Source organism: Brienomyrus brachyistius, chromosome 1 (assembly GCF_023856365.1).
Source record: "Brienomyrus brachyistius isolate T26 chromosome 1, BBRACH_0.4, whole genome shotgun sequence".
NCBI classification, from domain to species: Eukaryota; Metazoa; Chordata; class Actinopteri; order Osteoglossiformes; family Mormyridae; genus Brienomyrus; species Brienomyrus brachyistius.
In genome coordinates, this window is record NC_064533.1 from 528516 (window position 1) to 555098 (window position 26583).

The window sequence follows — 26583 nt, forward strand, 5'->3', positions numbered from 1 at the left end:
GGCTCCACTTTCACTCTGTCACTTTTTTTTCTAATCCTCGTGCTCCTGCCCTTGCCGATATTGTGTAGCTCGGTAATGCAGACATAGGGGGTGCTGTACAAATGTTGGGGGCTGCTGAATTCCAACAGGGCTGCTGATTGGACAGAATGGAGGACCAGAAGTGTGTGTGTCCACAACAGGCCTGCATCTTGCTGCTCACACACACACCCCTCCAATGTTACGGCTAGGAAAGATACATGCCTGTTAAGGATAAATACGCGAGCTGTGAGTGCACAAGCTGAAGCTGTCCCTCTAGTGTCCATTATAGTAATTATCCTGTTGAGTGGTGAGAGATTTCAGCTGTTAATTAGGTTTTTCTCTTGTGAAATGTGTCACAGAGTTTGTGAGAGGAAAACTGAATACCACTGTAAAAAAACTGCTTGTTCTCAGGTATCTCAACACTGAGGCGTCCATTAGCAGAGAGATGTAAATCGTGGAGACCGGCTTCTGGTGCCCATCATATTTAGGCCAAGAAGGTAATAGCAGCATGCATGGTAAGACTGGGATCTGCCTCTTACGCCCTTAATCTTATTCTAGAGTATTGGTTTTTTGTCAGCCTAAATGGGATTAACTCTCTTCTTTTAATCCGAAACAGGTTTACTGTTACACTTTTTGTACTAGGACCTTGATACTTGATTTGAACTGAGTTAAACAGTCTTCCCTAGTAGAAAAGGGTGGAATTATTGGCTATGAATTAATAGTTCTAACAAAAGATTTGTTGTAAAATGCCTGAGACGTTTATAACTGTAAACATTTTTACCTTTCAGTTCAGATTTCAGTGCTCATTTTACATTCTCCCTATTATTGAATGTGTTAAGAACATGAAGCCAAGCGATGACCTACAAGAAAATCACAGGAGTGCTAATCCTAAAATTGATGGTAGAGTATGGAGTGATGGGCCAGTTTGACAGCAATGAACAGATTTTATCCTTTTCATTAATATCATTTTTGTTATTCTGAATATGTGCCACAGGTCTGTGCTCCGTACCAAGCCTTGGTGAGAAGAAAATGGGTAATGGCACTGAGTCAAGAGTGAGTCAACCAGTCCTGTGGAGTCAGATGGATTCACAGTGGGGTATCTTTTAAAAAGGCATCTACAATGCTGAGTATATTCAACCTCAAAGTCCTTTTTGACCTTTTGCGTGCTAAGCACTGTATCACAACATGCAGTCTTCTAATGACCTGATGCTTATAAAAACTGCTTATAAATGAGACACTTGACATACAAAAGATTACACATTGAATATTTCTAACACTTGTAAAGAAGGAAGCGAACATGGAACAGGATCCTTCTGTAACTAAGTCACATTTGAGAATGAGAGGGCCCAACCCTGGTACAATAAAGAAGTTTATGATAAAAGAGGCAGATGATAACTAGCTACAAGATGGATGGACTCAATCAACACAACAAACATTCTTTTGGGAGGCTTGAGGATCAGGGCAGGAGTGAAAAGGTTCTGCAGAATTGCTGGCAATACATCCCTAATCCATATGACTTAATGGTACCTAATAATATTCTCCAAAAACAACTGAACATTTAATTTGCTCCATTTATTTAATTCCTAGAAAGGCCAAAAGATATGTGTATAATAATACACATTAAAAACCTGCACAACACACTGAGAATATGCAAACTCCACACAGAGAACAGAGTTAGGATCCACTGAACCTAGGGTGACCACCTAATCCATGTCAGGGAGGACACTTTGAGCTACTCCAGGTTTTACAAACTACTTTAAAGCTGAAAGGCTCTTGTGATTGGCTAAATAGTTCAGCTCTTCTTGTACTTTGACAGGTTAGTTTCCTCCATTAAAAAACTCATTCAGCTCTTTCACATTAATATTAGTTGCACATGTATGATTGTATGAGACTGACCAAACGGCACACAGTTTAAGTGAAATCCAGGCCTTTTAAAATAAATAAATAAATAAATACAGTAGTTTACAAATCCTGTACTAACTCAGTGTCCTTCCTGACATGAATTAGATGGTATCCCTAAACCACGATGACAAATAATTGTTTAATTTACTTAGTGGGCTCTGTTGTAATAACCTGTGTTCGTGTATTTTTACCACAATAAGAATACGTAAAACATAAATCTTCGGCTCCTTTTTGTACAGATGATTGGCAGCGACAACTACAATTGCAATTTATTCTAACGTCAAATGTATTGTCCTTAAATTTGACGCCTCAGTTTAACGTCACTGGCAGCCGCAGGACACAGAGGTGGAGAGAGGTGGGGGGGCGTGGAGAGGCGGAGAGAGGTGGGGGGCGTGGAGAGGTAGGGGGGGCGGGGGTTCCGAGCTGTAAAGCGAGAGAGCGAAAATTGCAGCGGAGAAAAAGTGGGGGGACGTGGAAGGCTTTCACAGACTCCGCAGTTTTCTCAGTCAAATGAAAAATAACAAATAGTATAGATTAGGCGAACGTCTAACTGACCAGAAGAGAAGACTGTAGTTCTACACGGGAATATAAAAATGTCGTCTCCAAGTCCTGCTAAGAGGCGAATGGACACCGATGTGGTAAAACTGTATCCTTTCTCAACATAAACAACAATTAAGGAACATAAGAAAGCATCATCTCGTCTTACACTAGAAATATAATGACAACTATTTAAACCGAACAGCCCTAACATCTACAACCGGCGTGTATTAATATTTTGAACTGTAGGGTATGAGCAGTTCTAAAGCCAGCGTTATTGATGTTGAGATTTTCCTGACAACAAAAAGTGAGACAACCTAATTTTGTGCATTCCCGGCGTTTTTTTATATATAAATATTTTATTTTCCTCTGATTTACTGATCTTGCTAGGACGTGGCGGTGTTGTGAATGTGCTACATCTCGAATGCTTTTGTTTGTACAGTAAAAAATAGGTGTTTTACACCACCAGTCCCTTGTACTGCTTGGTGTTGCCTATGTGGCTCGGTCTGATCGTTTCAAACACCAGCTTTGCGCATATAATGCGGCTAGTTAACTGGTTAGCCGGCTATTTTTAGCTACTTGCTTAAAATGCAGCTAGACAGATTTTCAACGATTTGCAACCTTCAGCTAGCTACAGTGCTCGGTGGCTATATTTGGAACCACTGCAGTATTTTCATACAGGTTAAAGATTGTTTTAGATAGTTCTGAATAGATGGTGGTAATGTAAAATGAATCTAACAATATTAATAAAATTTTGATAGTTCGGTGTCTTCGTTGACTTTCTCGGTAATTTTAATATGGCAACCCAACGAGGGTAGTCTTCCATGCAGCTAGTTAATAAATTAGCCTTAACTGCCACATTTAAAACAACTTTATGTAACTTATGTTGTCAAAGAAATCAACGTTTTCTGTATGAATTTAATCTATAGTACTGTGATTAGCGTAGGCAGTTTTAGGTGTAACTCTGAGAAGGCTTTTTGTTTTTTACGCTGTTAATATTCACGAAACATATATGCCATCTATGTAGGATATATGAAACGATATTATTTATCATCAAATTAAAATATAGGTGAATGAGTCAGGTGGTCTAAGTACACAATTGCAACTTTTCCACTCACAAGTAATCCGAAATGGGAATTAGAAAAGCATATCACATCTGATTTGTCGTTTAGATGTTAATGTGTGGTATATTGTTTTTAATATTATCCTTTTCTGATTTGGTAGCTAGCTGAATATATTTTATTGAAATTAAAAAATTCGGTTCACGAGTGTCTGGTTCCTCCGCTTAACTAGATACAAAAGACTTCCTGTTTTACCAGCAAAATTAACGCCGTTATCACCTTTAAGTTTCGTGTATGTAAACGTATAGTTGATTAACATCCGGTTTAAGGTCCGAAACAGAGTTGTGGTAATGTAAGTTTACCAAGTTTAGGCATGTTCCGTACTTTTGCGATTGTATAATGTAGGACTGTGCAAATAAAGTGGGTGATATTGTTGTATTTCTGTAAAGGTGTGCAGCTTTCTATCATGTTTGACCCCCCATTTGCTTTGGTTAAAGTACTTTAAAATTATTACTTTAAAACGCGGAATACCAGTAAAACTATCTACTAGATGATTTTTTCTTCCTGTCACTGTGATCTGCTAGTATTTCCATTACGTGGTAAAATGACTTAAGAGCGCAAGCACTTATTTACTGTGTGCTTTTTGTTTGAAGGAACATCGACACTGAGTCACGTCATGTCGCGTTTCCCAGGGTTTTCGTCGATTCACACTCAGTTTGTCACTGGCGTGTAAACGTGTTACACACTTTAAGTTCAGGCAGCGAACACAACCGTGAAGTCGCTGGAGTTTTCGTGAACTGTTTGCTGTTTCGCTCCTTTTCCGAGGCGAGCTGCAGCCCCGATTGGCTGCTCGGTTACTACCCGGAAGCAGGCAGAAGGCGGGGCTAAGCGAACAGCTGATAAAATGAGTCGTCACGCGTTGAATCGAATTGAAAAGTGAGGGAATCATAGAAAATGCAGAGAGACCAGTCAGGATCAACAGGTAGTTATGTAGTTTATACTAGAATTGGATTCCACTGCCTTTAGTATCATATGGAATGGTGTTATTTTGAAGGTTCATATGAGGTTACCATATTTTTGCCCTGTAGTTATTATAAATATAACTTAAATTATGCAATTTACTCATGGTGTTCTGAATTCGCTTTGTGTGTTAATGCAAAACATATATCAACAAAGGCATGTTTAAGCGAATTGATTTGTTGGGTATTTGAGTGATCTTTTTTGTTGAGCGGCTGACTGGGAGGACTGGGAATGAATCACAGGATTTTTGCCTGCTGTGTATGATCTCTGTGATCAGCTCCAGATCACCAAATCTCTGACTGAACAAGTTCTGGAGGAAAATGAATTTATGGAAGAAAAGGTATACTGATTCTCTTACATTCTTCTGACAGTGCACTGTTAATGGACATTTAGACACAAATTGTTGAGTTTTTAAGAGGGGCTATAAATATAATTAGGAGTTATTACAAAGATTGTACTATTTTAGCATTCAGTGATTGCAGAATTTATAATGTAACTTTGTAATTTCAGTAAGTTTTAGTTTTAAGCCCCCTTCAGACCTGAGAAGGATATCTTATATTCCATATTTTTATGCACTTAAAATGATGTAATTATGTTGTTTGCCATATTCCTTTGTGTTTATTTCTAAAAGCCTCATAACCCATCATTTGAAAGTCTTTTAATTCCATGGATTCCATGGCCTGTTGCAAAAGCTTTGTGTTGATTTAATGCTGTTCATTTTCCATTCATGTTTGCTTCACAATTGCTTGGCTGATTCTTTTCTTCATAGTGACTCGACATAAAATCCGCGCTTATATGGCATACAGTAGACAGGTGATTGACATGGTTTCTAATTCTCCTATATTTGACGTAGAATAACAGAAATTTTAGAAATGATACAAGGAAGTGGGTGAAATGTTCTGTGATTTTCTGTTGACAATTTGCACTTATTCAGGAGTTTTGGGACATACCCCTATAAGCACCTGCCTGTATTCCTCCTGTTCTACTAGTCAGATGGTCATTGTGCTCTTTGCCTGTTTAAGACTTGATTTGACTCTTTATATGGGTGTTTGGCTGAATTGGTGACATGCCTGTGGTTTGTTGCTCATGCCGTGTGTTACCATTAGGGGTGTCCATCCCTCCCTCTTCCCATACATTTCGTGGTACATGGGCTACGATACAATAAACATAAACAAAAAGCATAGCAGTCTTAGCTTCGGTACATTGCAATTCATGACTTTGGGCATCTAACACTGAAACTATAAAAAGTTCTGTCAGTCTACTCAGATGGGAGAGCAATGAGCTGGACTGTCAAGTCTCTCACAATGACCATGAGACGCATTTCAACTAGTTCACATGCTCACACGCCACTCCTTGTGTTTCTCACCTTGAGAGGTAATGATAACACCCACCAAGGTGCCTCGTTATATAGGATTAATGGACGATGCACAGGCATATGGAGTGGAGTTATATAGAGTTAATAGCCATCTACCAACCAATCAGAAAATAGTATATGTTGTTTTTGGGTAAAGTCCAAAATAAGTTGTATTATGATCCCGCTGCAAGCGCGTTATCAAATGGATACACACACGGATGGAGTGTAGAAAAGGAGGACGTGTACGAGCAAGATCCAGTGAATGTGGCAGGCAGGGCTCTCAAGGCTCATGCACTGACTGTAAGAAATACGTCTTACCCCTAATGTAATATCGCTCCAAACTTTTGATGAAACTTGAGCCTTGGCAATCAGCATCCTATTGATGTTAAATAATTGCAGTAATAATAACACAACAGTAGCACTACAGTAACAAGAGCAACATTTAACTGAAAACAGGATACAGCAGCAAACTGTAAGCATTAGCTATAGAAAATATTAGTGTACAAATTTCCATCTTTTAAAAGTGCCATCTCACCAGGTGAAATGGTCAGACTTTTGTTCAATTTTCATTCCTTCTTATCAAAACCAAATTTCTTCTAAACTTTAGATTTTAAATTTGATGGTGGGCTTTAAACCGATTTGTGGGACATAGATTGATCCAGGTGTCCATGTATCAATGTACCGTAATTTCTGGACTATAAGCCGCTACTTTTTTCCCACGCTTTGAACCTCGTGGCTTTAACAACGAAGCGGCTAATTTATGGATTTTTCCCGGGTTTTCCCCGATTTTACCAGCTTCATGCCGCCAAAAAACTGAGCCCCGTAACATTAGACCAATGAAATTGCCGAAGAGGTAAACCAATGAAACTCTTTACGTTAAATCGAGCACGCTCTCCCTGAATCATTCTGATTATGGTTGTCATTTTGTCATGTACACACCCTTATCATGGGAAAGACACGGAGAAATGCATATGATGCAGTTTTCAAGTTGAAGGCGATCGATCTGGCTGCTGGAAAAGGACATAGAGCTGCTGCTCGGGAGCTTGGCCTTAATGAGTCGATGATAAGACGTTGGAAACAGCAGCGTGAGGAACTGACTCAGTGCAAAAAGACAACAAAAGCTTTCAGAGGGAAGAAAAGCAGATGGCCCGAACTTGAAAACGAGCTTGAAGACTGGGTCAATGCACAGAAAGCAGAGGGCCGAGGTGTTTCTACTATGCAGATCCGACTGAAAGCCAAAACAATCATCACAGCACTGAAGTTTGAGGATTTTAGAGGGGGACCATCATGGTGTCTCAGATTTATGAGACGTAAAAGCCTGTCCATCAGGGCACGGACGACTCTGTGTCAGCAGCTCCCTCCCGACTATGAGGAAAAAGTTTCAAACTTCCGCAAATTCACTCATGCAAAGATAGCGGAGCATTCCATCGGTCCGCATGACATCATAAATATGGATGAGGTTCCTCTGACGTTTCACCTGCCTCTCACTCGGACTGTCAACAGGAAAGGCGACTCATTCGTCACGCTGAAAACAACTGGGCATGAAAAACCGCACTTCACCTGTGTTCTAAGCTGTATGGCATCGGGAGAAAAGCTTCCACCGATGGTGATTTTCAAACGCACGACGATGCCAAAAGAAAAACTCCTGAGAGAAATTGTTGTGAAAGTCAACAAGAAAGGATGGATAACGGAAAGCCTAATGATTGAATGGCTGACGGTGTGTTACAGCAAGCGACCGGGAGGATTTTTTCCACAGGAAGAAGGCATAGCTCGTTTTGGACAGCATGAGGGCCCACATAACAGATTCTGTGAAAGAAGCCATCAAGAGGACAAACTCAATTCCAGCTGTCATTCCTGGGGGCATAACAAAGTATTTGAAGCCACTCGACATCAGTGTAAATCGTCCATTTAAGGTGGCGCTCTGTGTTCAGTGGGAGGCTTGGATGACAAGTGGGGAGAAATCCTTCACTAAAACATGCCACATTTAGGTGCGCTTAATAGTCCGGAAATTACGGTAGTTACATCTTCAATATCAAAACCAGTTGAGTCGTCACACCCCTAGTCACGCTGGTGGTAGAGTGGCCCGTCCTGGACTTTGTGAATGAGGTTTTACGCTCTCCCTGGCTGCCCTCCCCTGAGGTGGAGAACTCCTATTCAGGGCACGCTTTGTCCATTGGGATTGCATTATATTTCAAGGTAAGCTTCTCTCCAGAGCAGTGCTGCCTCTGGTTGAATGCTGTCTTTTTGTCTGCCTGCCGCGGCTGTTTTCTTGTAGTCCCCTCTGGAACTGGAGCTGATTATGAATGTTAGTCTGTGCTGGACCACTTCACATTGATGTGCGATCCTCACATATACTCTCTTTATACTCAGAGCTGGAAGGAACACTGCTCATCTCTTAGTTTGCAAGCAAACAGGAAAAACTCCTCTTCAGCTGCTGTTGACGTGGTTGATCTCTAGATCTGATGTGTGACCCTGATATTGATTTCTTGACAACTCTGCCAGCTCTGGAAAACGGATGTCATTGATGCTAATTTGAACAGCAACTTAATCACCGGTGTGCAGCAACTTACTCATGTGTGGGATGCTTAATGTAGTAGCAGTAGGGCTGCCACTAACGACTGTTTTACTATGGATTAATTTATCGACTGTTTTACCGATTGGTTGATTTATTCTAATCTAAACAATTAATTTTCCTCCAGAAAATCAAACTGACAGTTTAAGTTGATTTTATGTTGACAACAAACTGTATGTAATTGAAGCACTTTAGATAAGGAACACCAGTTTTTCGACATTATACGAATTATACGCTTAAAGTAATTTTGCCTACTATGGCAGTCCATCATCCAGAACAGCACTTGCGTGATTTCTCTTCAGGTGCTCGTGCATAACGCTCGTGCATAACGCTCGTGCATAACGCTCGTGCATAACGCTCGTGCATAACGCTCGTGCATAACGCTCGTGCCGCTGTGGTATGACATCGAGCTTCGCACAGTGTACAGCCCACCTTTTTGTTTTTTGTTAATTTGAACTACTCCCATAATTTCGTAATGATATTGAAGGAAAACATTTCTTATGAACGGAAACATTTTAGATAAGATTTTAGATTTAGATAGATTTTAATAAAAAGTAATTTTATTTAAATATTTTTTTTAAATGATGCGTCGATTTAAAATATTGATGTAGACGCATTTTCAACGTTGATGTCATAATGATTGACTTTCATGGGAACTTTGTGTCGTTTTCATACACTGTGTTTAAGATGCATCTCCCGAAAACGAGAGCGGCATGTGACCGTCCATACTGAACTGTCCCTAAAATATTATAAAAAATGTTCTCTCTTATGCATGGAAAACACCCCCCCCCCCCCAACTAGGAACCAGACAGCCTGTGTTTGCTTAATGTATAATTCAGAATTCAGATGCTTTGCGGTTTCCATCTTGGAACAGAAGTAATTTAAAAATCTTTTGAATTCTTCTTAAGTTTCCGGCATATGTAGGCAGGTATTCTTTATTGGTTCCTGGAGCACTTATGGGTGCATATAGCAGGTTTAACAACAAACAACAACAAATTTATTTTTGTATAGTGCATTATCATAACATTACATCGTCTCAAATCGCTTTACAGCATCCCCACCCAAAGCCCCCAGTGAGTAAGCCAAAGGCGACAGTGGCAAGGAAAAACTCCCAAGAAGGAAGAAACACCTTGGGAGGGACCAGACTCAAAGGGGGATCCCATCCTCCAGGGGCCGGCAGGGAGAGTCAGCATGTTAACAATGATACAACAGACACACCGATACATTCTTAATGTATTACTTTGAATTATGCTTAGGTACAATACAAGATGGGTTTGTGGGGGGGGGGAGTTTAAATTCCCAAGCCTAAAACTTAAATGAATTTCTGAATATGAAACAGGGTCTTTGTTGTGTTTGGGGCATAATGTGTTCTTCATAACCAGCAGCAACACAGGCCTGGTTTGCTGGTTCATGCCATTCATGGCCCAGTCTCCCCATTGTCACCAGCCTAACCTGACACTTGACGTCATTTGTTTACTTACTGGCATGAGCTCTGACTTTATCTCAGTCAAATCATGGGTCAGTCCATCACGGGGCTGGGGTACACCCTGGGCAGGGTGCCAGTCCATCACAGGGCACGGGGCTGGGGTACAGCCTGGACAGGGTGCCAGTCCATCACAGGGCACGGGGCTGGGTTACAGCCTGGGCAGGGTGCCAGTCCATCACAGGGCACGGGGTTGGGGTACACCCTGGGCAGGGTGCCAGTCCATCACAGGGCACGGGGTTGGGGTACAGCCTGGGCAGGGTGCCAGTCCATCACAGGGCACAAGGCTGGGGTACACCCTCGGCAGGGTGCCAGTCCATCACAGGGCATGGGGATGGGGTACACCCTGGGCAGGGTGCCAGTCCATCACAGGGCACGGGGATGGGGTACACCCTGGGCAGGGTGCCAGTCCATCACAGGGCACGGGGTTGAGGTAAACCCTGGGCAGGGCGCCAGTCCATCACAGGGCACTGAAATCCTGTTATTCCTTCATGCAGACTCTAGCTTTCAGCCCAGGTACTAAATAGTCAAATTTGCTACAAAACAAGTTTTTTCCACAAAAAGAAATCTGTTGGCTAGCTTTGCTAACCCAGGTCCTATGCCTGCCTCTACCTCTGAATGAAACGGTGATCTAAGATAAATGCAACTGACTCCAGTGAAGCCTGCATAGACTCGACCTGCAGATAGGGGGTGTAATTAGCTCCAGAGCAGATGAAAGTGCAAATGTATGGCGCTACTTATGGCACAAAGACCTCCCTTCATGGGGCAGGTCCTGGAGTGGTGGGGGAAGCCAAGACGGGAATCCCTTTGGGATTCCCAGGATGAATAAATCAAACCATTTTGAACATTCTGATGGTGGATTTTGTATAGGAGAGTTCAGAATTTTGCTCCCACCAAACCCATACTGGTTAGGGTTAGGGCTAGGTAATGCATGGAAGAGGTGGAGTGGAATTAAGGCGGGAATGACCTGTCTCCATGGAGCCCCTGGATGACATGGCAGGCCGCCCTGCTCATTTATGCAGAGCTGAGTGGGGAGTGTGTACTTCTGTAATGTGTGGAAGAGGTGGAGTGGAATTATGGCGGGAATGACCTGTCTCCATGGAGCCCCTGGATGACATGGCAGGCCGGCCTGCTCATTACTGCAGAGCCGAGTGGGGAGTGTGTGCTTCTGTAATGTGTGGAAGAGGTGGAGTGGAATTGAGGCGGGAATGACCTGTCTCCATGGAGCCCCTGGATGACATGGCAGGCCGGCCTGCTCATTACTGCAGAGCCGAGTGGGGAGTGTGTGCTTCTGTAATGTGTGGAAGAGGTGGAGTGGAATTATGGCGGGAATGACCTGTCTCCATGGAGCCCCTGGATGACATGGCAGGCCGGCCTGCTCATTACTGCAGAGTCGAGTGGGGAGTGTGTGCTTCTGTAATGTGTGGAAGAGGTGGAGTGGAATTAAGGCGGGAATGACCTGTCTCCATGGAGCCCCTGGATGACATGGCAGGCCGGCCTGCTCATTACTGCAGAGCCGAGTGGGGAGTGTGTGCTTCTGTAATGTGTGGAAGAGGTGGAGTGGAATTGAGGCGGGAATGACTTGTCTCCATGGAGCCCCTGGATGACATGGCAGGCCGGCCTGCTCATTACTGCAGAGCCGAGTGGGGAGTGTGTGCTTCTGTAATGTGTGGAAGAGGTGGAGTGGAATTATGGCGGGAATGACCTGTCTCCATGGAGCCCCTGGATGACATGGCAGGCCGGCCTGCTCATTACTGCAGAGTCGAGTGGGGAGTGTGTGCTTCTGTAATGTGTGGAAGAGGTGGAGTGGAATTAAGGCGGGAATGACCTGTCTCCATGGAGCCCCTGGATGACATGGCAGGCCGGCCTGCTCATTACTGCAGAGCCGAGTGGGGAGTGTGTGCTTCTGTAATGTGTGGAAGAGGTGGAGTGGAATTGAGGCGGGAATGACCTGTCTCCATGGAGCCCCTGGATGACATGGCAGGCCGGCCTGCTCATTACTGCAGAGCCGAGTGGGGAGTGTGTGCTTCTGTAATGTGTGGAAGAGGTGGAGTGGAATTATGGCGGGAATGACCTGTCTCCATGGAGCCCCTGGATGACATGGCAGGCCGGCCTGCTCATTTATGCAGAGCTGAGTGGGGAATACGTCACTTGTCACTTAAGGCTGAATTTAAAGAGGCGTAGTCATGTTTGCATGCCCATGACTTTTGAAAACATTTATCATTCAAGAAATTCAGTGTATGTGCAGTGCCCTCAATAATGTTTGGGACAAATACACATTTTTACTTGATTTATCCCTCTGGTTCTCAGTTAAACATTTTACACCAACAATCCAGATGTGATTAAAGTGCACATTCCAGACTAATAAAGTTATTTGCATGTATTTTGGTTTCACCATGTTGAAATTAGAACGCTTGGTGCGTTGGTTTGAAGACCGCTGCTGACATTCTTTTTTTATACCACGTCAACATGGTACATATGTACACGTCAAGTAAAGTCTTTGAGTACTGAGACATACCCAGGCTAATACCTTTCCCATCAAGGGCAAAGGGCTCAGTCTGTGATGCATTAGTGTGTGTTGCTGTATCGTGTCTCTTGTGTTGTTATCATATTGTAACAAGACAGCATTTCAGCTTTGAATCATGACCACTGATACCCAACGTGTAAAAATTTCAACAAAGAGGTTTGTTGTTTTGTCTGATGTGCTGAATATAAAACATGGAACAAGTGAAGTAAAAGGTAACAATCTGTGTAAATTTATCACTAAGTTGTAAAAGTTTGTGCTAAAAGGGAAATTATTTATGCATATGCATTATAAATGTGTCACAAAAGAATTAAATAAAATGTCATCTTAAAGTGTGCCCAGCATGTTATAGAATGTGTAATGCTGAACTATTAGATGCTATAAACAGAAAAGTTCTCAGTGTGTGTCTCTGTGTTTGCGTATGTGTGTTGTCAACATCATACATTTAGTGTGGTCTTGTGGACAATGCTAAAAGAAATATTTTATATATTAACTTGAAGAGTAGAATGTGTAAAGACCATATAAAGTCCAAACATAAGACGGTACAAACATAAGGTGTGAGGCTGAAGGTTTAGCCCAGCTATTCCCCAGCCCTGGTCTCACTCCCTGTCATTTTTCTGTCCTAATACGCTTGTGGCTATTGTATGGCACACACAGACAGGTGAATGCAACACAGCTTACAGAGTGTCGGTCCTGATAGCTCCATGCATGAGACGTGACTGTGGACCACTGTGGGTGCGGTAGTGTAATGTATAAGATTTCCCATAATGTCTTGCTGCCATATACTGGAGCCTGGCTCAGTCCCTTTGCTCTTTCAGAACAAAAGCACATGGTATAGAGTCTGTTGCGGAAAATGCTGGACAAGTGATGCATGTGTTGATAAAATCTTCTGTCCTATAATTAAATTCCTATAAACGTTTCCTTTTTTACGGCTTTTTCCCATATAACACACTGCGGCTGCAGTCAGGCGTGTCACTTCGTGGACGGAGGGGATTCTGCTTTAACCCTTTTGGACAGGTAATGAGTTATCTGCAGGTAATGAGTTATCTGCAGGTAATGAGTTATCTGCAGGTAATGAGTTATCTGCAGGTAATGAGTTATCTGCAGGTAATGAGTCGGATCAGCTGAGTGGTCCCAAGTGACACTGGAGATCCGTATGGTTTATACCGGACTGCCTTTCTCATCTGTAAGCTCAAAGTCAAAATGTCTGAGTTTATTGCATTTTCCTTCTTTTGGCTTTGCCCACCATCGAAAAGAAGTGACAAGGCGGCAAATGCAAACACAGTGGGCATGATGGAGGTGATGAACTGTCGCTCTTGGACCTCGTCCTTATCTGAGGTCATCCTGGCGAAGGTTTGCTTTCCTGGCTCTCTGCTCCTCTGTGCATCGTCTGCTCTGCATATTCTCAGCAGCAGAGCGTGTAGTTTGTTAGGACGTGACGTGTCAGCATTCAGGCCCTCTGGATGTCCTAAGCAGAGAAGCCCTCCTAACTCTTTGCCAGGTTGTGTGTCGACAGGCTGTGATCACACATGGTGCACATTATGGTGTGAGTGATTCACCCCCTTTTTTTAAATCCTTTATTTACTTACCAGATGCCTGTAGGCAGCCATGTCTTGCTGCCCGACATGCATGTACGCTAAATAAATGGGGCCCATTTCCTCTGCCAAGTGCCTTGCTTAAGAGCTGCCATATGGATGTATAACATAGTTGTCTAGCTCCTCAATCCAAGCTGTTTGATTGAAATGTAGCCTTTGGGCAGCTTGGTTTCACCTCAGGTGAGAAGAGCTGCCATGTGCTTCTGTACTGAAGGAGCAAAAGGACTGAGCCATGTGCTTCCTGGGCTGAGCTGTGACTCTCACCCTGCTGTTAACCCTCTGTGGTCCTCGACTGAAATAGCCCTTAGCTAGCTTACGGTCTCAGCAGTACTGACATGCACTTCCTGGCAGTCTCCTATGCCAGGCAAACAGATGTGGTTCAGTCCCAAATGCAGAGCTTCAGGGTCTTGGGTGAAGTCCAGCTTTCTTCCAGACTAGAACCACTGTGCCAAGCACTACTTGTTTGGTTTTGTAGATGGAAGGCAGCGTGCTGTGTGTCAATGGTAACTGTGCATTGGAACGGGAAGTGATGAGATTAGTGAAATTATTGTCTGTGTTAAATCCAAACCGCATAGCGTGACACAAATGTCATCCATGTCATGCTCAGTCAGATATGTTTCAGTTCCTGGACAATGATAAATATGGGTGAAGGATTTAAAAATAAGATATGAAAATGAATTCTATGGCTCTCCATATATCTCTCTGGTCTCCATATATGCTCTGATTTGGAAGTGATTGGTCAAACGGGACCAGACAAAAGTCCAGCTAGACCATAATGCCCCGTCCTCAGGACCTAACTGTCCTCCTTCAGTTAAGACCTTAACTTCTTTACTTCCACTCAGCATTGAAAGCAAACACGAAGTGACGATCCTCAGTGGACTCAACGAATTCCTCGTGAAGTTTTACGGACCACAGGGAAGTAAGAGTCGTCATTTCTACTCCTAACCCAGCCTACCTGTTTTAACACTTTGGTGGTGTATGCTGAGGAAATGGGACGAAACCCAAAAAAAGGGCGTACGCTCGCTGAATGTTGCTGTGAGCTGTGTGTGGTGGGCCTTCTGCTCGAGGAAGCGGGCATTTCCCTGTGACTCAGTCAAGCACCGTCTATTTGTAGCTACTGTGGAAGGAAGCCGTTTTCCTAATGACCGTTATGAGACTGTGGATGACGTACCAGTGCGACTGGAGTTTACCCAGACAAACAAAAACACCTGTAACCGGTAACCAATAACCTGCAAAATCACCCAGATCACTCTGTGACTGAATTATTTTTTTCTTTGTTTAATTTTGCCAAGTCATGCCGAAATATTTTCGAGAGACACAGCAATGCTTCGTAGCTGGTGGTGCTTGTGCTCTCCGATGTGCCTGTCCCTTCTGGAAGCATCCAGCTTCCACCTGTCCCCACACCCTGCTGTGTCACCTGACACTGGGAAGCGCCAGTCGTTCAGCTGCTCTGTTCGCTCCTAACAGGTTTTTTTCTTTCCCTCTGCTCTAGCACCATATGAAGGTGGTGTGTGGAAGGTGCGAGTAGATCTACCAGAGAAATATCCATTCAAGTCCCCCTCTATAGGTACTGAGCTGTGTCTAAATGCCTTTCCAACAGAATTCACTGTTCTCCTCTGCAAATTCAGTTTCTGGTCGTTTTCTTGTTTAGTTTGTGAGTGTGGAGATGTATGTGTATATGTTTCATAATTGTACAGCAACATGCAGATCCAAGCCTTCCTTGAATAATTGAAAGCATCTGTCTTTTAAGGTTGATTTTTAAGAGAAAGGTGTAAGAATGGCTGTCTAGCAGTTTTAGCACTCAGGACAAACTGATTTTCTTTTTCCCGCACGTCATAGAAGATATTCTAATTAAGTGTCTTGCCTCTCCAACAGGGTTCATGAATAAAATTTTTCACCCCAACATCGATGATGCGTAAGTTATAATTAATTTTATTCATGTGCAAGTTGTGCCATGTGCAGCTGTGGATGCATCAGATCCCTAAGCTCACTGACCTGACTGACCCCACTGACCTGACTGACCCCACTGACCTCACTGACCTGACTGACCTCTGACCTGACTGACCCCACTGACCTCACTGACCTGACTGACCTCTGACCCGACTGACCCCACTGACCCCACTGACCTCACTGACCTGACTGACCCCTCTGACCTGACTGACCCCTCTGACCTGACTGACCCCACTGACCTGACTGACCCCACTGACCTCTCTGACCTGACTGACCCCACTGACCTGACTGACCCCACTGACCTGACTGACCCCACTGACCTCTCTGACCCCTCTGACCTGACTGACCCCACTGACCTGACTGACCCCACTGATCTGACTGACCCCACTGACCTCTCTGACCCCACTAACCTCTGACCTGACTGACCCCACTGACCTGACTGACCCCACTGACCTCACTGACCCCACTGACCCAGCCTGCCCAGCTTGTCAGTGAGACCCCCAGCTGTTCCTTCCCACGCAGGACAGTGTGTGGGAACAGAGGCCTCGCTTTGACCGAAAGCGGGTCATACTGCTGCTTTCTGCATCTGGTTGGGTCCAGAGCATATTGCTCAGTGTTTCTCTAAGTCAGTGCATGTGGTTTCCCGCACACTGACAGGATTATGGACAGCGCATCTGGGACTGCATTGTGGCAGGTGACTCAGATCAGTGATCAGTAGCCAGTGAAAGCTGGAGGAATTAGCGGCACGCTGCACAGACCTGACATGGGATCAGCTCAAGCCAGGGGCAACCAGCTTCGGCCCCCATCTTTACCCCGAATGTTTCTCCCGCAGGTCAGGAACGGTTTGCCTGGATGTCATCAACCAGACATGGACGGCCTTGTACGGTGAGTCCATTTGGCGATGGGAGGGGGCTTGCCATGTGAAATGTGGGGGTGGGTGCTGTATGCGATCGGCCTGCTGGGATCCCCCATCTGATCAGCCTGTTGGAACGGGAAGGAAGATGATAAATGACAACTAGGTTAATCTAACTTTGCTTAGAGCCCTGGAACGGGCTGGGCTGCCCCTTGCTTGTGGGTGGAGATGTGGGTGGCAGCAGAACAGAGAGGTTCTGGACAGCCCTGAACGGAGCATGTGGTTAGTCTTTTCGTTTATGGGGTAATTCCTCAAATGACAGAGATGGAGCCCACAGTTCTGCTTCTGCATGTGAAGAGTCAGCTCTGAGCTTACACTCTGAATGCTGTGCCGGTGTCTGCCATCAAACCGTCTGCATGGTTTCAGCGTCGCTTGGGGGGGTCATGCCTTGGGTTGTATCTTGGCCTGTTGCAGTGATTCAGTTTCTTTTGGTACAGTTTTAAGTCTAAGACGACGACCATAATTCTGGGGTTTCGTTTATCAACCGTCCGTGCAAAGTTTTATGCGTATGCACATTTTTACACATAGAATGGTATTCAGTTTCTTTCTGTGTGTAGAATATATCGTATATCTACGAGCACTCCCACCCATGCGTACGCACACACCCTTAGTGCTAGAGAGGTGTCCTGCAGCAGACCGATTGGCACACGGGATACGCACAGACTAGCACTTAATTATCAACCTTGATAGACCTTGATCTAGTTACAAAGTATGTGCAGGCAGGTCATGCTAATGACAAGGAATCTTTTTCAAAGTCATAAGAGGTCGAAACCTAAAGAAATAATATATCACTGTCACTAAATATATACATGTGCTGGTTATATAATTAGAATATCTTGAAAAAGTTGATTTATTTCACTAATTTCATTCAAGAGGTGAAACTTGTATAATGTATACATTCATTCCACACAGACTGACATATTTCCAGTGTTTATTTCTTTTAATTTTGATGATTATAACTGACAACTAATGAAAATCCCAATTCAGTATCTCAGAAAATTAGAATATTACTTAAGACCAATACAAAGAAAGGATTTTTAGAAATCTTGGCCAACTAAGAAGTATGAACATGAAAAGTATGAGCATGTACAGCACTCAGTACTTAGCTGGGGCTCCTTTTGCCTGAATTACTGCAGCAATGCAGCGCGGCATGGAGTCGATCAGTCTGTGGCACTGCTCAGGTCTTACGAGAGCCCAGGTTGCTCTGATAGTGGCCTTCAGCTCTTCTGCATTGTTGGGTCTGGCATATCGTATCTTCCTCTTCACAATAACCCATAGACTTTCAATGGGGTTAAGGTCAGGCGAGTTTGCTGGCCAATTAAGAACAGGGATACCATGGTCCTTAAACCAGGTACTGGTAGCTTTGGCACTGTGTGCAGGTGCCAAGTCCTGTTGGAACATGAAATCTGCATCTCCATAAAGTTGGTCAGCAGTGGGAAGCATGAAGTTCTCTAAAACGTCCTGGTATACAGCTGCGTTGACCTTGGACCTCAGAAAACACAGTGGACCAACACCAGCAGATGACATGGCACCCCAAACCATCACTGACTATGGAAACTTTACACTTGACCTCAAGCAACGTGGATTCTGTGCCTCTCCTCTCTTCCTCCAGACTCTGGGACCCTGATGTCCAAAGGTAATGCAAAGTTTACTTTCACCAGAGAACATAACTTCGGACCACTCAGCAGCAGTCCAGTCCTTTTTGTCTTTAGCCCAGGCGAGACACTACTGACGCTGTCTGTTATTCAAGAGTGACTTGACACAAGGAATGGGACAGCCGAGACCCATGTCTTGCATACGTCTGTGCGTAGTGGTTCTTGAAGCACTGACTCCAGCTGCAGTCCACTCTTTGTGAATCTCCCCCACATTTTTGAATGGCTTTTGTTTCACAGTTCTCTCCAGGGTGCGGTCATCCCTATTGCTTGTACACTTTTTTCTACCACATCTTTTCCTTCCCTTCGCCTCTCTATTAATGTGCTTGGACACAGAGCTCTGTGAACAGCCAGCCTCTTTTGCAATGACCTTTTGTGTCTTGCCCTCCTTGTGTAAGGTGTCAATGGTCGTCTTTTGGACAACTGTCAAACCAGCAGTCTTCCCCATGATTGTGTAGCCGACAGAACTAGACTGAGAGGCCATTTAAAGGCCTTTGCAGGTGTTTTGAGTTAATTAGCTGATTAGAGTGTGGCACCAGGTGTCTTCAATACTGAACCTTTTCACAATATTTTTTCTGAGATATTGAATTGGGGTTTTCATTAGTTGTCAGTTATAATCCATCCATCCATTTTCCAAACCGCTTATCCTACTGGGTCATGGGGGGTCCAGAGCCTGTCCCGGAAGCAATGGGCATGAGGCAGGGAACAACCCAGGATGGGGGGCCAGCCCATCGCAGGGCACACTCACACACCATTCACTCTCACATGCACACCTACGGGCAATTTAGCAACTCCAATTAGCCTCAGTACTGTGGGGGGAAACCGGAGTACCCGGAGGAAACCCTACGACGGCATGGGGAGAACATGCAAACTCCACACACATGTGACCCAGGCGGAGACTCGAACCCGGGTCCCAGAGGTGTGAGGCAACAGTGCTAACCACTGCACCACCATGCCGCTCCCAGTTATAATCCTCAAAATTAAAAGAAATAAACACTTGAAATATGTCAGTCTGTGTGGAATGAATGTGTACATTATACAAGTTTCACCTCTTGAATGGAATTAGTGAAATAAATCAACTTTTTCAAGATATTCTACTCATATTACCAGCACCTGTACAAAATAACTGACATATCTGGCACAATTCATTATCGATCATATTCACTTGTTGATTTACTGTGACACATAACCTGCTGCAGCCAGTGAAATGGAACCAAAAGAGCTTACCTATTTCCATTAGCCCGACCTCCTCTGTGGGTGATGGAGCTGAGACTCTATGTCCCCTTCTGGAACGATTCCTGTCAGGCATGTTGTACCTATGGTGACAGCTGTGTCATCATGCGGAAGTGACAGTGGTGGCTTAATGGTTAGGGAAGCACCCTTGTAATTGAAAGATTGCAGGTTCGAATCCCCGACCAGCAAGGTAGCGCCCCCAAGCGCTGCTCCCCGGGCTGAATTAGCTGCCCCCTGCTATGTCACATTGTCACATTTCGTTGTTGTGCATTGTGTGCTGTGGTGTGTCCACAATGACAATCACTAAAAAAACGTATTAAAAACACTGAGGTGGTGTTCGGGCCGAGCCCTGTGACACGAACTACGACTACGATCCTTTTCTCAGTGGCCATTTTCAGATCGGGCCACTTCTTACTCTCCGCTGCCGCCGTTGTCATTATAGGTGACACCGCATTGCCTGCATGTGTCACCTGTCCCCATGTTGGGTCCTTCGCTCTCTTTGCCAGACCACTGGTCAAGTTACCAAACAGACCTTGTTTATTACGTCCAGAACTTCCACTTCATTCTCGCTGAAGTTCATTTTTCCCCCTTCAGGTTTATTTCTTCTCCTTTTTTTCTTAATAGCGAAATAACAATACGAGCACATGGTGGAAAATACATTACGAACTACAATAAGAATATAAAGGTACATCTCTCTTCACTAGTTTAAATTTCGCACAATGTTCTCTTATTCTGTGTGTTATGTGGAACTTACACATCCATATATGGTTCATTGAGGGTATTCCTTCACATTAATTAGTATTGCTGCAGACGCGCAATCACATTTAGACTGCATGAGATTTATCAATGTTCACTTTGTATAGCTGTTTGTACACAGGAGTGATCAACACTAATTTGCCCGTGCATTCCAGTGATTCATGTACACGATTACTTTGCACCAAATACTCAAGGCTCATGAAAAAAGGTTTAATCAAAGCATTTCTTATACATTCAATTTTGATCAATAACCATATGCTAATACAAAAATGAAATCGACAATTAAATAAATGAGTTACATACAGATTAATCCTTTTGTTTCACAGAATTTTCTACATTGAATCTGATTGGAGTTCCCCTGCCTTGGCTGCATAGTTTTTTGTGATTGACTGCATAGCACCTAGTGGCCACATGTGGTGCTTCAGTACCTGTGACAGAGTCTTCTGTGGGATGTGCAATTTTTATTTTGTTTTTCAGATCTCACCAATATATTTGAGTCGTTCTTGCCTCAGTTGTTGGCGTACCCCAACCCCATCGATCCCCTGAACGGGGACGCGGCTGCCATGTACCTGCACCGGCCGGATGAATACAAGCACAAAATCAGAGGTGAGCACCCTCTAGGAGCCAGTGTATTGCTGCCTACTCACCCTCTGGAGGCCCATGTATTACCGCCCGCCTGCCCTCCGGAGGCCCGTGTATTACTGTCCGCCTGCCCTCCGGAGGCCCGTGTATTACTGTCCGCCTGCCCTCCGGAGGCCCGTGTATTACCTCCCGCCTGCCCTCCGGAGGCCCGTGTATTTATCGTCCGCCTGCTCTCCGGAGGCCCCTGTATTGCTGCCTGCCCTCCAGAGGCCCGTGTATTGCTGCCTGCTTGCCTGCCCTCCGGAGGCCCGTGTATTACTGTCCGCCTGCCCTCCGGAGGCCCGTGTATTACCGCCTGCCTGCTCTCCGGAGGCCCGTGTATTACCGTCTGCCTGCCCTCCGGAGGCCCCTGTATTGCTACCTGCCCTCCAGAGGCCCGTGTATTGCTGCCTGCTTGCCTGCCCTCCGGAGGCCCGTGTATTACTGTCCGCCTGCCCTCCGGAGGCCCGTGTATTGCTGCCTACTTGCCTGCCCTCCGGAGGCCCGTGTATTACCGCCTGCCTGCTCTCCGGAGGCCCGTGTATTACCTTCCGCCTGCCCTCCGGAGGCCCGTGTATTGCTGCCTGCTTGCCTGCTCTCCGGAGGCCCGTGTATTACCGTCCGCCTGCCCTCCGGAGGCCCGTGTATTACCGTCCGCCTGCCCTCCAGAGGCCCGTGTATTGCTGCCTACTTGCCTGCCCTCCGGAGGCCTGTGTATTGCCGCCCGCCTGCTCTCCGGAGGCCCCTGTATTGCTGCCTGCCCTCCGGAGGCCCGTGTATTACCGTCCGCCTGCTCTCCGGAGGCCCGTGTATTGCTGCCTACTTGCCTGCTCTCCGGAGGCCTGTGTATTGCCGCCCACCTGCTCTCCGGAGGCCCATGAATTGCTTCCCATCCTCCGGAGGCCCTTGTATTGCTGCCCACCTGCTCTCCGGAGGCCCGTGTATTGCTGCCTGCTTGCCTGCCCTCCGGAGGCCTGTGTATTGCTGCCTACTTGCCTGCCCTCCGGAGGCCTGTGTATTACCGCCTGCCTGCTCTCCGGAGGCCCGTGTATTACCGTCCACCTGCCCTCCGGAGGCCCGTGTATTACCGTCCGCCTGCTCTCCGGAGGCCCGTGTATTGCTGCCTACTTGCCTGCCCTCCGGAGGCCTGTGTATTGCCGCCCACCTGCTCTCCGGAGGCCCATGAATTGCTGCCCATCCTCCGGAGGCCCTTGTATTGCTGCCCACCTGCTCTCCGGAGGCCCGTGTATTGCTGCTCGTCCTTCGGAGGCACGTGTATTGCTGCTCGCCCTACAGAGGCCCGTGTATTGCTGCTCGCCCTTCGGAGGCCCGTGTATTGCTGCCTGCCCTCCGGAGGCCCGTGTATTGCTGCCTGCTTGCCTGCCCTCCGGAGGCCTGTGTATTGCTGCCTACTTGCCTGCCCTCCGGAGGCCTGTGTATTACCGCCTGCCTGCTCTCCGGAGGCCCGTGTATTACCGTCCACCTGCCCTCCGGAGGCCCGTGTATTACCGTCCGCCTGCTCTCCGGAGGCCCGTGTATTGCTGCCTACTTGCCTGCCCTCCGGAGGCCTGTGTATTGCCGCCCACCTGCTCTCCGGAGGCCCATGAATTGCTGCCCATCCTCCGGAGGCCCTTGTATTGCTGCCCACCTGCTCTCCGGAGGCCCGTGTATTGCTGCTCGCCCTTCGGAGGCCCGTGTATTGCTGCTCGCCCTCCGGAGGCCCGTGTATTGCTGCTTGCCCTCCGGAGGCCCGTGTATTGCTGCTCGCCCTTCGGAGGCCCGTGTATTGCTGCTCGCCCTCCGGAGGCCCGTATATTGCTGCCTGCCCTCCGGAGGCCCGTGTTTTGCTGCTCGCCCTTCGGAGGCCCGTGTATTGCTGCTCGCCCTCCGGAGGCCCGTGTATTGCTGCTTGCCCTCCGGAGGCCCGTGTATTGCTGCTCGCCCTCCGGAGGCCCGTGTATTGCTGCCTGCCCTCCGGAGGCCCGTGTATTGCTGCTCGCCCTCTGGAGGCCCGTGTATTGCTGCCTGCCCTCCGGAGGCCCGTGTATTGCTGCTCGCCCTCCGGAGGCCCGTGTATTGCTGCCTGCCCTCCGGAGGCCCGTGTATTGCTGCTCGCCCTCCGAAGGCCCGTGTATTGCTGCTCGCCCTCCGGAGGCCCGTGTATTGCTGCCTGCCCTCCGGAGGCCCGTGTATTGCTGTTCACCCTTCGGAGGCCCATATATTGCTGCCTGCCCGTCTGCCCTCTAGAGGCCTGTGTATTACTACATGCCAGTCCAGGCCATCTAATGATAATCCTGTTGTTAGTATACCTTTATGTCAAGGTTAGTACTTCTCCTGACCCCCCCCTCCCTTTTGGCATCTGCAGAATACATCCAGAAATATGCGACAGAGGAGGCACTGAAGGAGCAGGAGGAGCGGGCCGGGGACTCCTCGTCGGAGAGCTCCATGTCAGACTTCTCTGAGGACGAAGCCCAGGATATGGAGTTGTAGTGTGTGGAGATCCTTAAACAGACTCCGATTTCCCAGCCGCAAGGAGCAGACTGATATTCATATTTAAACAAGGCATTTTTTTATGACTAAAAAGGATTTTTACGGATGTAGCGTTGGTGTTTTTCATTTCTACTTTCTCCCCCTCTAGACGTCCATCTTTTGCATCCTGCTCACCCCTTAACCACCTTGAGCAGTGTACAGTGTCACTGGATTGATGCTGATACCACCCACTTTTCTCACCTGTGATTCAATATGACCAAGGTCACTTGGAATTCACCTCTCTTCTCAGTGGTCACAATAATAATACAGATGTTGTTGCTGGTTGTAACATCATGACAGTGCTTATTAAAGAGAGTGACTGAAGACTTAAAACGCCAAGCCAGAAATGCAGTGTTCATTGCATTAAATTTCCTTCCAGTCAGTAAATCATGTTACACACCGAAAATGCCTCTCTGAGAGCGTTTTTGGATTGTGAGAATTTTTCCTGTCTTTTTGGGTTGGATTTAAAGTGGTAATAACCCGGCCCCCGGGTAGCGCTATAAGCACCTTAGAAATGGCTGCCTGTACACAGCAGGATTCTGGGAAAGGTCACAGTCAGGGTGTTGGAGGTTCTGTGTAACATTGTTTTTAGCCTGCCAGTTCGGCTAGCCCTTGAAGGCGATGCTGATATTGCTGAGGTCTTGCAGGAAGAACGGTGTTCAAAAGGCATTTTTTACCTGGTTTTGCATTCTAGCAAGACAAAACAAGTGGTATTTATTTGATCCTGGTTTAATTGACCATTATAGGAAAGTCTCCTCTATTTGTCTCATTACCCTGTTGTAGTTTTACACCATTCAGAAAGTAAGTTATCTTGGGCTTTGTTGAGCCCATGTGCTGTAAGAAGATGGGGAACAGCACTTTTTGGTTTCTGTCTGAAGGATAGGGCTGCATCCATAATGTAGATGTTTGCTTGGTTTGTTCCGTCTTTTCGTGGGATCTTGTGCAGCCCTATTTTGGTTTGTTGATTTTGTCAGCTTGCTTTCTTGAGCTGAACTATAATGGTAGGGTTAGTTCCTTATTTAGGAAAATGTGTGGTGAATTCAGTTTAAAACATGTACAGTATGGTTTTCCCTCTTTGTAGAAGTAACTGGTTTCAGGCAGCTTCCTATAGAGGAGAGGATTAATGAGTTCAATTTGCATCATTCTGTTATGTAATTCATTAAGATATTCCAATGACATGATTTGCTGTATTGCAGATCTTGTCTGTTATTCTCCTTCCAAATTTTTGTTGACTTTTTAAATGGAGTCCTGGGTAATGCAGCCTGCATCCTGCAGGGTTGGAAGTGCTGGATGAAGCTGCTGCCGGTTCTGAAGCTGCTGGGCAGGAGCGGGGAGACGTCCACCTTCACTGCTCAGCTTGCATCCACATAAAGGGAGTGACCTTTTATAAAATCTAATAAGTATTTTGCTGGGTTTTTAATATCTTTATAGGGTTGAGTATTTCCCATAATGGATTAATTGGAGGTGGGCTGAGATGGGATGTTGTCGTCAGGAAGGGCCTTCAGGAAGGTTTCATAGTCAGCACCTCGCTGTTCTTTTCCCCACAGCACCCTGCTGTTGTCATGGTAAACAAGGCAGCACATAATAACAGTACATAACAGCCTGAGGTCAGCTTGTCTGTTTATTATCTATTTATCCTGCATTCTGCCCAAGAAAATAACAAGAGCGATGTCACATTAACCTTGTCCCCTTTTATACCCTGGAATTGAGAGCTTGCATGACCTAAGCTTCCAGGGAAGATGGTGGTGTAGGAGGTAGTTCTATCGTTCGGCCACTGGAGGGTTGCAGGTTCGAGCCTTGGTTCCTCCTGACCCCATCAAAGTGTCCTTGAGTAAGACACTGAACCCCAAATTGCTCCCGGTGAGCAGGTTGGCGCCTTGCATGGCAGCCTCCGCTACTGGTGTATGAATGTGTGTATGAATGGGTGAATGTGAGGCATACAATATAAAGCGCTCTGAGTACTCGTAGGAGTAGAAAGGCGCTATATAAATGCAGTCCATTTACCATTTCAAAAGAGCAGTTTTTGTGACCTCTCTGAATGAATGAAATTAAATGTGTAACTGATTCCTTTTCTGTGTGCTTCAAGGTTGGGCCATTCTGGAATGCGTTCATGAAGTTGGGATTGGGAAAAAGAACTATGGGCAACAGAATTGAAATTAAATTTGAATTTCAGGGAGATTTAAGTTCTAACTCCAGTTCCATTTCCAGATTCAGACTGGGATTGATGAATGCAATCCAGAATTTCCCCAATGCCAGTGTGCTCAGTCAGATCTGACAGAATGCACCTTCTGGCTCCTATGCAGAGCACATTACAGTCTAAAATGAGGCTGCGGACTCGCTCTGCTGTGTACGGATGATTGTTTACCTGTGAAAGAAGCAGGCGATCCACCAAGAGTTCCCATGCAGCACCTCCCAGTGCAGCTGCCACAGCCCGCGCCCGAGGGCTTGATGCGGGCATTGGGTCCGGGAGCAGGACCAGACAGCAGCTTGACTGCCACCTTCATCACTCATTTCTTCTCCTTTTTGAGAATGAAGCCAAGCTGCTGCAGGGTCAGAGTGGAGGTTCCGGAAGTGATGATCCTTTATCCATGGAGTTAGCTGTTTGACAGCTAAGGCGACGCACAAGAAAACTGCAAATGACACTGCCATCCATATTAGTTTGCCCCCCCCAACTCTTCTCCAAATTTACTCTCCAAACTTTTTTGCCCTGTTTTCTCTTCTATCCTTCTTTGTTATTTTTCATCGTGATTATATAGTGGTCATGCGTGACGCTGACATGCCTGTCATCCATATCATTATAACCTCAAATAGTTGTGCATAAATAAGACCTGAACTTTTTAAATAAAAAAACAAATGTGTACAA

General features: G+C 45.9%; 1 protein-coding gene and 1 long non-coding RNA gene across 4 annotated transcripts; both read left to right on the top strand.

The window, feature by feature from the left end:
• The first annotated feature begins 2338 nt into the window (after window positions 1–2338).
• LOC125746310 (ubiquitin-conjugating enzyme E2 H-like) lies at window positions 2339–26583 on the top strand. 2 transcript variants are annotated; one of them, XM_049020163.1, is made up of 7 exons: window positions 2339–2566; window positions 14909–14985; window positions 15559–15633; window positions 15942–15981; window positions 16849–16901; window positions 21048–21176; window positions 23557–26583. In XM_049020163.1, exons 1-7 carry the CDS (start codon window positions 2514–2516, stop codon window positions 23679–23681), a joined length of 552 nt encoding a protein of 183 aa, XP_048876120.1. In that variant the 5' UTR covers window positions 2339–2513; the 3' UTR covers window positions 23682–26583. The 2 variants fall into 2 exon arrangements, with proteins under 2 accessions (XP_048876120.1, XP_048876129.1); XM_049020172.1 differs by lacking the exons at window positions 2339–2566; window positions 14909–14985 and adding an exon at window positions 14993–15283.
• Window positions 9310–13488, top strand: LOC125746315 (uncharacterized). 2 transcript variants are annotated; one of them, XR_007398939.1, is made up of 3 exons: window positions 9310–11256; window positions 11380–11502; window positions 11749–13488. It is a non-coding gene; the product is annotated as an uncharacterized LOC125746315 (long non-coding RNA). The 2 variants fall into 2 exon arrangements; XR_007398938.1 differs by having other exon boundaries at window positions 9310–10887; window positions 11134–11502.